The sequence below is a fragment of the Acomys minous genome, assembly GCF_964271855.1.
Source record: "Acomys minous genome assembly, chromosome: 9".
Classification (NCBI taxonomy): domain Eukaryota; kingdom Metazoa; phylum Chordata; class Mammalia; order Rodentia; family Muridae; genus Acomys; species Acomys minous.
The window spans coordinates 42,337,016-42,349,616 of NC_140490.1; the positions used below are offsets into that span (position 1 = coordinate 42,337,016).

The 12,601-nt window shown below is 50.3% G+C and overlaps 1 protein-coding gene across 2 annotated transcripts in view; it reads left to right on the forward strand.

Moving 5' to 3' along the window:
- The window catches only part of ROR2 (receptor tyrosine kinase like orphan receptor 2), a 171,176-nt gene that overhangs the window by 150,879 nt on the left and 7,696 nt on the right, over positions 1-12,601 (forward strand). Inside the window, exons 1-3 of one of the 2 annotated variants that reach the window (XM_084796915.1) lie at positions 3,733-3,877; positions 7,508-7,635; positions 11,857-12,171. In XM_084796915.1, coding sequence (XP_084653041.1) covers positions 3,840-3,877; positions 7,508-7,635; positions 11,857-12,171 — 481 coding nt within the window. In that variant the 5' untranslated portion in view covers positions 3,733-3,839. Of the gene's footprint in view, positions 1-3,732; positions 3,878-7,507; positions 7,636-11,856; positions 12,172-12,601 lie in introns of those variants that run through there. The other variant, XM_084796914.1, reaches the window with a different exon arrangement.

The window sequence follows — 12,601 nt, forward strand, 5'->3', positions numbered from 1 at the left end:
CATAAGTCAAGTAAAAAGTTGAAATATTTCTTTGTTCTTATTTATATACACTTACATATTATACCAAATGTGATTATATACTGTTACGTTACATGTTATTGTTGCTGGAGCTGTGAGGCACTTAGGAGCATGGATGAAGCTCTGAGTACAGCCTGCAGCACTGCAAAATCTCTCTCTCTCTCTCTCTCTCTCTCTCTCTCTCTTACACACACACACACACACACACACATACACACACACACACTTACAAGTATTTTCTGTTGGAATTTATTTACCCATAACTTAATGCATACAATTATCTTATCTGCCTAGGTAATATGAAATATGTTTACTTATAGGACTATAATCTGATCTCTTTATATACTTTTATAAAGTTCTAAACCATGCAATTATAATTATCTATATGTTTCACACTGTTGATTTCCTCTTTATTTTTAAGCCATAGATAAACCCGGCACAGGAAGTTACAGGACAGAGCGCTGTCTCTGGGTTTCTTCCTCTCTCTCCCTGTCATGCTGTTGATCAGACAAGCTCTCTTGAGAGAGGCAGCGAGTATGGGGAAATGTTTAGGGAAGGGCCCCACTTCCTTTTATGGTCTTACGAATGTTATACCCAGTGTGTCAGTAAGCTGTTCTTAAGTATGAGTCCGTCTAGTGCAGCTAAACCTCACCTGGCATTCTTTCTACCCTTTTCGGGCTTGGACGCACAGCACGTCCTCCAGTGCAGTCCCTACTGTGACTGTTCACAGTGCTTCAGGGGTGCACTCTTCCATGACCCCCCATGGCCCCAGGATATCGACGCTGAGAGTGAAACCGTTCACCTTTGCACATAATAGTAGCCCCCCCCCCACCTTAGCCACAACTTCCCTTTGCAAGAAGCTCAGGATACATACACAGTGCTGTCTCCAATTTCCTGCCTCTGTAGGGTCATGGGTCATGGGTCATGGGTCATGGGTCGTGTCTCCAGTGGCTAAGGAGGGCTGCTCTCAACATTGCTCAATGGCTATTCACAGGCTTAAGCAAACACGTCCATCCTTACCTCCCACACATGGATTCCCACATTTGGCCACTTCACCACACCCTCCAGGTCCCCCCTGTCGCTCTGCAGCCAGCTGGCAGCGTGCATGCTTCCTGGAACCAATTGTTTCTTTCTCGCCTGTCTTTAGTCTCTATCCTCTGCTTATTTTTCATTTCCTCCCCCTGCCCCCCTACCTCTGTGTAGCCCTGGCTATCCTGGAACTCATTCTCTAGACCAGGCTGGCCTTGAACTCACAGAGATCCACCTGCCCCCTGCCTCCCTGAGTGCTGGGTTTACAGGCGTGCACCACCACGCCTGGCTTATTTCATTTTTTTTAATTCACTATTTTATTCAGTAAATTTTGAATCTTATGTGTTAGTCAGATGGAAGTTAAGTTTTATTGCACTTATTCAGTGTGGGAACACACATGTTGGGGGTCACAGGACAGCTTGAAGGAGTGAGTTCTCTTCTCCTACCATGTGGGTACAGGGTTAGAACTCAGGCTTGGAGGCTTTGCTCACGAGCCATTTAACCAGCCTGAGATGGAGATGAAACAGTTCCTTTTCTGTGAGGAATGCCTGGGCTTTTGTGTTGTATCTTGTTTAAAAATGTTATAGTTTCCTTGAATTACTCCAGTGCTATTCAGCTTAGGCTATCAGTGGACCCTCAGTAAGTGGAGGAGTGAGGTCTCAGCTGACTTTTCCTCATGCTCTAAAGCAGCCCCCCCAACATTTATTATGAAATATTTCAAACATGAAATGTTGGGGGGCGTCTGAGAGAGAGGGAGCATCCAGTCACAACCAAGTGTTCACAATTCACTTGGCTGGCTTTGTTGTGTCTTTCCCCCATCCATCCAGCAATCATCCCATTTCTTACTTACTTCCCAGTGTGTTGCAGACAGCTTCGCACCTAACCTAGAGCACTTCAGCGCTCCGTGTTCACAGTATACAGTGTTTACAGCTAGTAACAGAGGCCTGTGTCTTTACAGTCACGTTTTCAGGTATAAAGGTAACTGTAGCTTTCATGTGTTGACGTTCTCATGGAGATTTCCTGTTGTGTGATGATGTCACCAAGTTAGAATATTAGAGTGAGTCAATCTTTTAACTTGGTGCTGGATTAATCTGACCCCCGCTGGCAGATGACTCTGAAGGTAGGCAATCCATTTTCCTTCCTTCCTTCCTTCCTTCCTTCCTTCCTTCCTTCCTTCCTTCCTGAGACAGAGTTTCACTGTGTCCCCTTGGCTGTCTGGGACTCTCACTTTGGAGACCAGGCAATCCATTTTTATTTATTTTTAATATTTTTATTTAATTTTAATTTATGTGTGTTGGTGTGAGGGTGTCAGACCTTGGAGTTACAGACAGTTGTGAGCTGCCATGTGGGTGCTAGGAATTGAACCCGGGTACTTTCAAAGAGCAGGCAGTGCTCTTAACCACTGAGCCATCTCTCCAGCCCCAGCAATCCATTTTAAAATCACTAAATGAAGACTTATACAGTCAGGCCTCTCAGTGCAGGTTTGTAATCCCTATTATGTGGGAAACTGAGGCAGGAGAATAGAAGGTTCAAGGCTAGCCTGGGTTAAAAAATGAGTTTACATCTAGCCTGGGCAACTTTATGAGTTCTGAACTAAAAAAAAAAAAATGCAACAACAACAAAGCAGAGCTGGGTATGGTGGTGCATGTCTTTAATCCCAGCACTTGGGATGCAAAGGCAGGCTGATCTCTGAATTTATCAGTCAGGGCTATACAGAGCAACCCTGTCTCAAAAAACCAGAAAAGAAACAAACAAAACCAGAGAGCCCTTGCCTAGCATTCACAAAGCCTTAGGGACAGTTCTCGACACAACACACAGAATAATGAACACACAGAACAAACACTCGGATTTGTACGTACTGTCTGAGAGTGTAGCTCGACAATACAAGTGTTAGTGTGCAAAACACCCTGAGGTCAGGGCCCAGCCCCAAACCCTTGCGTCTGTTTATGGAATACCACATGATGTCTTGATATATTTATATGTTGTAGAATGACCTAATCAGGCCAATTAGCATATGCATCATCTTACATAATTATCATTTTTTTGTGATGAGCACAGGTAAAATCTCTCTGTTAGCACTTCTTAATTATACAGTACATTGTTCCTAACTCAACCGGATCATAAACAGGTTGCTTGGGCTCGGCTTATCGTCACGAGTAGTTGGATTCTTTCATGCTGGGCTCCTCACGCCCTCAGGCTGTTCAGCTCCAGGCTTTGGTGGCTGCCATAAGGGGACAGAAAACTGTCTTTGATCACATCCCTATAGACTGAGGTGACAGGCTGTGGCCTTTCTGTGGCCACGACTTTGTTTATTTTGACTGTCTCAGACTAACCTGCATAGTGACTTCTCTGGAAGTTAAACAAAATGAAGATTCAAAGGCACGATGGAGGACTTAGTGCCGCGAATAATAACCCCTTAGTTCTCTGAGTTCGTCAGGAGTGACAAGTCTGCCCTGCTAGGTGGCTCCTTCATGCATCTGTGTCCTTGGCAGAGACATAACTTCCTTTCTGACCCTGGCCAATTGTTCTGTCCTGCTATGTGGGGTGCAGGCTGGGACGGTTACCCACAGAGGAGGCTGGGCTTGTCCTACTGTAAAGTGACATCATGGTGGTGGTGGGGGGGCTGTTATTGGTCTTCACACAGGGATGTGACTGGCTGTTTCCTGCCCCAGCCCTGCCTTCTGCCCTCAGAGCACATGTTGGTGTTCACTGGCAGCCTGCAGCTTCCATCTGCCTTCGGAAGCTTTAAGACAGGGTGGCGCCTCCCTTTCTCGTAGCTCATTCAGGTTGGGATGACGCCTGGGGATCCTGCATGCCTGACTTTTCATAGGTGAGATTGGTTTGGGTTCTGCTCTTTTAACTTAGCGGTGGCTCGAGTTCACTCTAACTGGCCCATGTACCCCATACTACACATGGTTAGGGGTGGGCAACACAAGGTGTAGTGCTCTCTGGAGCCTCTGCATTAGAGCCCCATCCTCCTCCTGTTGTCCCCCCGCCAACCCGTGGGTGCGTGGGTGTATGTCAACGCTGCTTCTAGAAAGAGCCTTCTGCTTTTGAGCAGTTTAAAAGTTAAGCCAAGTCTTGGTATTTTGAAAGCCGCTTTTCTTGAAGCCATGTCCTTAACCCTCTTGTTTTCTGACTTACTTGGACACCGGGCATGTCCAGGACTGCCACCCTGTCGTCCAGCTGCATGCTTGTGGACCCAGAATCTCTGTCACCAAGTCCAGCTTACCTGCCAGTCTTCAGACCCTGGACCTCCGTCACGTCCGCCCATCTCGCTTTGCCTGGCCCACAGGCAGGTGCACGCGTGTGCCTAAGGAGAATGCTGTTGGCCTGCTCCTGCAGCTCTCCCACTGCTATTAAGGAGAACATCGATAACTCTAGTTCAGACTTTATCTTAATTACGGGAAAATAACAGGATAAAAACAATTTAAGTTGCCACTGACAAGCCAGTGATTAAAGATGACTTCAGGAGAAGCCAGGCTGCTTTATTATAAGGAACATTCTCAGAAAAAGACTTAACTTAGCACTTGACATTAAAGCTGAGACCACTGGTCCCTCAAGTAGAGCCTGAAGGAGGGCCCTGGTTTTAATCTTTAACCTAAAGCCACCTTGTTACTATAGGAAGTGTAGCTCTTGGCCTGGGGAGATGACTCTATGGGGACTCTCTGCAGGCTTGAGAGCCTGAGTTCAGTCCCCAGCACCCGTGTAAAAACCAGACATGGGTGTGTGTGTGTGTGTGTGTGTATTTCTGTAACCTGTTGCTCTTACGGGGATGGAAGGTGGGGAGAAGGAGAACCCTGAAGCTGATAAGTCCGCTAATCTGGAGTATACAGCAGTGAACAGCAGAGACTCTGAGCCAAACCAGGCAGCGGATGAAGATGATATGCCCACATTCACACACAGGAGTACACACACACATACACACACACAGAGGGAGGGGGGAGGGAGAGGGGAGGGGGTAAATTCTCCTTAAATCCTGTACTAAATAAAAATAGTGTCTTAGTACTTAAGTGTGTACTGCCCAGACAGAGTGAAGGCAGTTAGGTGACAATAGCTATAAAGTCTGGGTATTGCATTCATATTCCAGTTCCTTAACAGTCCACTCACAGATCCCTGCCCGCTCTACACACAGGAACCATGCTGCTGCAGTCAGTCTCTAATCTGGTTAGTCCTTGACCCTCTGTGACCTCTTGCTTCTTAGGATGCCCCCTCTGGAGGCCTTTCCTTAACAGAGTCAGCTGTGGGGCTCGCTAACCTATTCACAGGGCCCTGCCTCAGTTTCTCCCAGGCTTGTGATTCCTACTGGTTACATCTCTTTAGCCTGTGGTTCTGGCCTGTCTGGCTCTCCCCCTGGCTGTAGCTTCTCCCAGTAGCTGTTTCTCTTTCCAGCTTCCAGCATGGCAGGTTCTGGTCTGTGCCTGGCCCTGTCAGGTAGAGCAAGGGGTTCATTCCGGCTCTGCACACCCTTGAGGATCTTCTGTGTGGTTCATTCGTGCTCCTGACTTCCAGGCCTGAGGTCACCTCAGGGGCTTGAGCACAGGGCCTCCTGCTCCTCTGCTGTGCCGCTCTCACATAGCAGCTCTGAGGAATTAATTCTCCTGCAGCCCATTGGAGTTGCCTCCTTGGAGGATCCTGGGGCCATTGAGATGCCTAGTTTTCTTAGTCAAGGGATGGATGGGACATTGAAGGGATTTAGAATCACCATGGAAACAGACTTCTGGGTGTATCCAGGTTTAGCCAAGGTGGGGAACTCTACCTTGAATGTGGGAAACAGCACCCATCCTGTGGTCTGGGGCCCAGGATGGAATAAGATGATGAAAGCAAGCCAAGCAGAACAGCGATGGAGGCTTTCATCTCTGTATTGTCCTGACTGTAGATAGAATGTGACCAGTTGCCTCACACTCCGGACACTCCCGCCGCCACCACCACTTCCTCACTGTATCCTGGACTGTACCCTCAAACTAGGAGTCACAGTAAACCCTCCCTTCCTTAAGTTGCTGTTGTCAGATATTTTATCACGGCAGTGAGTTCTAGGAAGGTCAGGTTGTGGAGAAAGGAGGGCAAACTGACGTCCTGGTCCCTCTCAAGCACTTATGTGTGTCAGCATCATCCATGTTATCCACACAGCGACCCCAGGCTCTCGGGGACAGACCTTTGCAGAGCCCTCTGTTGCTGTAGAAAAGGCAGAGAGCACAGCAGGGGTGGTGGTGGTGGGTGGCGGGGGGTGGGGGTGGGGGGGTGGCGCATCCTTGTTTATAAACCAGGCCGCTGTGAGGGGAGTGCCACAGTCTGTGACGTAGCTCAGGAATCAGAAGTGTGTTAATGTGTAACATCCTCATGTTAGGAACCTGTGGATGAACTGTACACATCACCTCATCCATAGGAAGTCTTCCTTGTAGGCCAGAGGTGGTGGTATATCCCTTTGATCCCAGTGGTTGGGGGCCAGAGGTTAGGCTGATCCCTGTGAGTTTAAGGCCAGGCTGATCCCTGTGAGTTTAAGGCCAGGCTGATCCCTGTGAGTTTAAGGCCAGCCTGATGTACATAAGCAAGTACCAGGCCAGCCAGAAGCTACACGGTGAGATCCTGTCTCAAAAGAAAAAAAGTCTTTCCATACTTCACGCTTACTTAAGGAGTCGTCCAGGTTTTTAAAAGGTGATTAAAATCGGCAAATGATTAATAAGCTGCTGAGCAGCTGTGTTAGGTTAGGTTTACAGCAAACCTGACTGCAAGTTACTTCCCTCTTGGCGTTCCTCTTACTATGAAACCATTGATGGAGCCCGTATCGACAGACCATCGTGAGCTGAACTGGGCAGTGTGAGTTAGGGTTCATTTTTGAGTTTCCTTTTCTATGGGTTTAGGCTGATGCTCCCGGCATGATGTCATCGTTTCTAGAAGTTTCCATTCCCCAGACTCCTCTGAGGTCCATCGTCTTCCCTGTCAGCGCCCAGCAGTCTGGGAGTCTGGTTACCAGCTCTGGACTTTGCCTTTTACAGAGCATCGCAGAGCTGGAGCCCCACACACAGCACAGAGCTTCTCAGATGGGCCCCCTGCCCTTCTAGCAGGCACCCGCATCCTTCCCCTGGCTTGTGTCCCGTTGTCTGGAAGTGCCACTCTGTTTATCTATGCACCGGTTGCGTCCGAGGTTGGGTGATTACAAACAAGGCCACCGTGTGCTGGTTTTCATGCTGAGGGAATTTTTGGACCAAGTTTTTTAAAAAAAAATATTGCTGGCTTGCCAATTATGGTGATGTAATCCTAGCACTTGGAAGCTGAGGCAGGACAATGCCTAGAGTTCACAACCAGATTAGACCACAGAGTGAGTTCAGAATTGTCCTGGACTAAATAGAAGGCCTCTGTCACAGAAATAAACAGACAAGCAAGCAGGCAGTGATGGGTTGTACAGTTCTGGACCATTTGTCCTCTGCAGTCAGTTACCGAGGTTTGTGTGCCTTTCCAGGGATGACGGTCAGGAAGATGGCTTCTGCCAGCCTTACCGGGGGATCGCCTGTGCACGCTTCATCGGGAACCGGACCATCTACGTGGACTCTCTGCAGATGCAGGGGGAGATTGAAAACCGGATCACAGGTAGGGAGCACACAGCTCCCTCGGGGCATGGCGAGCACCTACACAGGCACCTTCGCTGCAGATGGGCTGTCACTCTAGTGTTTTGTCAGTTAGTGGCATGGACAACAAGCCCCTCCCACATCTCCTGCAGGAGGAAATAAGTGCTCTTTCTTAGAAGGAGTTACACTTGTTCATGCGTTTTGCCCTAAAGTATTTTCAGTGTTTAGGTTGGCGTGTTAGTCCCTCCCCCTTTACTTGAAGGTAAATACTTAATAAATGTTTCTTTGCCTCACGGCTTCAAAGCTGAGATCCCCGAGCCACATGGCATCTCCCTGCGGAGGCCTCCCTGGCTTCACCACACCACTAGGAGCCCCTATAAGAGGGGCGGTCACCCGGCAAGACAGGAAGCTGCTGGGTGTGCTGGGGGGGTGGGGGCAGGGGCAGACCTGTTCTTTCACAACAACCTTGTGAGGACAGAGCAGGGCCCCGTGAATATTGCTTCACTCTATTCTAAGGGCGGCACTTGGCAATCAACCACTATGCCCTGTAACTAAAGGTACCCCCCCAAATCTCAGTATCACCAAGTTGGGAAGCAAACACAAGAGCCTTAGGGGACAAGCCACATGTAAACCATAGTTAACAAGTGCAGATGTTTCTCTCTCTCTCTCTCTCTCTCTCTCTCTCTCTCTCTCTCTCTCTCACACACACACACACACACACACTCTCTCTCTCTCTCTCTCTCTCACACACACACACACTCTCTCTCTCTCTCTCTCTCTCTCTCTCTCTCACACACACACACACACACACACACACACACACACACGCACACACATGCCAGGTATGTTGAAGCACTGGTGTCGTGGTCACACTCAGTCTGCTTGGGTGCTTGCTCTGTATTCTCTGGACTGTTGCGGCATCTATGTGCCATGCCTGGTCCACAGGTGCACAGTCTGGCACCAGCTGCTTGGGACAGGCAGAGGGTTAGCTGTAGCGAGTGAGACCTAGGTCCTTCGCTTCCAGAGAACAAAGCCTGGGTTTCTGAGACCTGGTTCTGGGTCTGTGTGGTGGAGTTGGTCAGACAGGAAGCGAAACTGCTCTCCTCCGTCTCTTTGGGACTTTGCTGCCTGGCTGTGAGGTCTCAGCATTCCATTCCAGCTTGGGTCTTCATTAGAAGAAACTTTAGGGAGAAAGTGAATTGGAGTCCTGCTGCCCTCCCGGCCCCCCTTTTCTTCACCAGCTTTCCAAGCAGGATGCCTTCCTTCCAAGACTCTGAAAGGGACCAGCAAAGCTGTGGGGGCGGGGCACAGGGGGCGGGGCACAGGGGGCGGGGCACAGGGGTGGGGTACAGGGGGCGGGGCACAGGGGGCGGGGCACAGGGGTGGGGTACATGGGGCAGGGCACAGGGGCCAGCTCCTCTCTTTAGTTGACCGCTTTCTGTGGATCTTGGTATCACAATCAGTGATGAGCTCCGGTGCATTGCTTGGCGGGTGGAGCGCAGGGAGGCACATCCTTACTCTGGCAATGGCAAGGGGTGGACTGAGATCAAGGCAGATATACGTCATGGCTGGCTTGACCTAAGTTTAGCTCTTCATCAGACAGAAGGCTGAGTTCACAGTCACAGCAGAGCCTGCCTGACCTGTACAACCTATGTCGGTGAGACCCAGAGCTGATGGGAAGGTTCTAGAAACACGGTTGACACTCTAACCAGAAATGTATTTTAATGTCACCTTGAGCAACGGTGAAGCCTTGGGGTTCAGTGACAAATGTGCTTCATGCTTGACTCACCACTGGCTGAGCCAACCTGATGTGCAAACGCAGAATCCAGTAGGCTTTGACTCATTAGCTCTGGAACCAACAGGACTCTGCAGAAGGCCTGCGTCACACCAGCTTTGCTGGTTAGGACGCACAAGCTCTTTTCATGCACAAATATATTGAAAATGTGATATGACGTCACCTTAAGACCACGTGCATGAGGCCTGTGTGAAATATTAGAGAACTTTGTGTTGAGACTTGGGTTCCCTCCCCAGAATCTCACATCACATGTGCACATGTCTTAGAATAAAGGAGCGTCCCCAAGCCAAAAAGTCTTCTGGTTTCTTGCATAGAGCTGGTGGGTTATGGAGAACAGTGCTCTCACCTTTCTTAAATCGGCATATTTGGATTTTTCTCCTCTGTTCAAGTTCCAGTTAGAGACAGGGTTACAGTTATGACCTGTGGGACAAGCCACGTGCCCTGGCATCCTGAGTCAGTTTTCGGAATGCCGCCCACAGCCTCCGGGATGAATGTGACATTCTGCTAATTGGCAAACACTGAACCTAGGCATGGGGCTGACCTACAGTTATTTCTTCCTCTTTGCTTTGAGGGTCAGAGAAAGGACCAGAGAACAGGGCTATCCAAGCAGCCAAACAGCTGTTTGGAAAGAAAAGTGTGAAGTAGACCCTGGAGGTGTAGGTCTGCAGTTTTAGCCCTTGGGAGACTGAGGCAGGGGGATGCTTCTTACTGGCTTGATCCCCATGCCTTGCTCAGCCTGCTTTCCTATAGAACTCAGGACCACCAGCTCAGGGATGGCACCACCCACAATAGGCTGGGTCCTCCTCTTTCACTCACTAAGAAAATGCCCTACAGGCTTGCGTACAGCCTGATCTTATGGAGGCATTTTCTTAACTGAGGGTCCGTCCTCTCAGATGACGTTAGCTTGTGTCAAGTTGATGTAGAACTAGCCAGCACGCCACATGAGCATGGCAGTGTCCCGTGTGGAGATCTGCCCATGGGCAGAGTGTGGGCAAAGATGATGACAGGAGCTGTGGAAAGCACCTTCCCTGCCTAGAACTGATTCCCAGGAGGAAACGGCACTCAAAGGACACATTTAGAGACAGAGCTCTGTGTGAATACAGCTGTGACATGGTGAGCCCGGTCCCTGAGTTAATGGCAGTTTTGCTTTTCTTATCCTTTACTTGCCTGGGGGTCGAGGCCCACTTTTCTGGCAGCAGCCCCCTTCACTGCCAAGTCTGTACTGGAGAGGTCATTCCTCCGTTAAATCAAATCCTAGGCACACTCTCCTTGACCCCTGGTGCCCATACAAGGGTCTGTGATTTCTATCCCCAAGCCAAGCCAGTTCCTGGAGCCACTCGTGTCCCTCCCATATTTTAAGTACTGTGCAAATGTTAGTTTCTCGACGTAGTCTCAACTAGTTACTTTACAGGTAAAGAAACAGGCCCACAAAGGGTTAAAGGACCAACCGTTGCTTTCATATGGTAAATGAGAATTGGCTGGAACCAGATTCACCAGTTGCCTATTGGGGCTTGGGTCTGTAGTCTGGGTGGCGGCAGCACCACCTGCTGGCAACATTTGGTAGTACATGCCCCAGGGTCTGAGCCTCCGGGTTTTAGCCCAGTGTGTCTGCAGGGTGTGTAGGCAGAGGGACTTGACTGCTTCCTGGATAGCTAACTCCCACCTCTGAATTTCCCAGACCCCCAATGCACATTCCTTTTAATATCTGTGGGCTCTCTTCCTGGGCCTCTCAGGGTGAGCCTCATGAACCCAGAGGACCCCAAGTAGATCCCTCCTTGTCCTGTACTGTGTCCCCGAGCCCTCCACACCAGGCTCTGTGCAGCCCCTTGCTGCAGAAACCCCACACATACTAAATCCACAGGAGGTAAAATCTGGAGCTGGGTGTTAGGTGGAGTGAGGCAAGGTCTCCCGGGCTGGAACTGAGGTAGAGGGACAGGGTTTCCAGGGCTCAGGGTAGCCACAGAAATGAGGTTGGGGGTGTCAGGATTGTAGAGCAAGCTATTGATGGTAGTAAGGGTGTGGTTTGGGCAAAGTATAGAGGTTGGGTGTATTTGGAGTGTGATTCTGTTAGGGCACAAGGTGTGGGTTAGAGTTTCTCAGAAGGCCTGTGTCTGGACTAGCAGAATAGGGGTGTGGGACAGAGTCTAAGATGGGCACCCGGGGCAGGGCTTGAGGCTCAGAGAAAGGGATTGGTGTCATGATAGGTTGTCAGGAGTCCAGGCAGAGTTGGAAACCCAGAGAAGTGGACTGAGTGACGGCTTTCTTGGGTAAGGGTGCAGTTGATCAAGGACCAAGGACAAGGGTAGGGGCTTGAGCGTTTGCTGTGGGTGTTAGGAGCAGGGCTGAAGGGTGGGGCAGATCAAGACCCGGAGGAGGGGTGTGTTCGGCAGGGGCAGGGCCGCGCTGATGCTAAGCAGGCTTCCGCTCACAAGAGTCTCTTTTCCGCAGCTGCCTTCACCATGATCGGCACCTCCACGCACCTGTCGGACCAGTGCTCACAGTTTGCCATCCCATCCTTCTGCCACTTTGTCTTCCCTCTGTGCGACGCGCGCTCCAGGGCCCCCAAGCCTCGGGAGCTGTGCCGGGATGAGTGTGAAGTGCTGGAAAATGACCTGTGCCGCCAGGAGTACACCATCGCTCGCTCCAACCCGCTCATCCTCATGAGGCTCCAACTGCCCAAGTGCGAGGCGCTGCCCATGCCCGAGAGCCCTGACGCGGCGAATTGCATGCGCATCGGGATCCCCGCGGAGAGGCTGGGCCGCTGTGAGTGTCCCCAGCGCGCAGGCGCAGGCGCAGGGCTAAGCAAAGCTCTTCAAAACGCAAGTCTGTTCCTGCAGCCAGAGCCGGCAGCACAGACAGTCCCAGGGCAGCCCTCTAGTGTTGAATGGGAGTTAACTTTCCCCAGGCTCTCACCCAAGCTGGACCCTTTCCTTGTCTGGGCCCATCGCCTTAAACCTGGAATTTCCAAAGCGAGTGGTCTCAGGGCTGGAGCAACTACAGTAGGTTTCCTTCCCATTTGTGTCACTGTTGCACCTTCCGTGTCACTGGTGGGCTTGGGACTCTATTCAGTCCCTCTAGTGCTACGTCTCCAGGTCATACGTAAAACCCTTAGGTCTTTTGGGTTTCCTGCAAGGAGTCAGGGTGGCTTTGTCATTCCTTTCCGAAAATCCTAAGGGTGGGAGACATCCCCGCC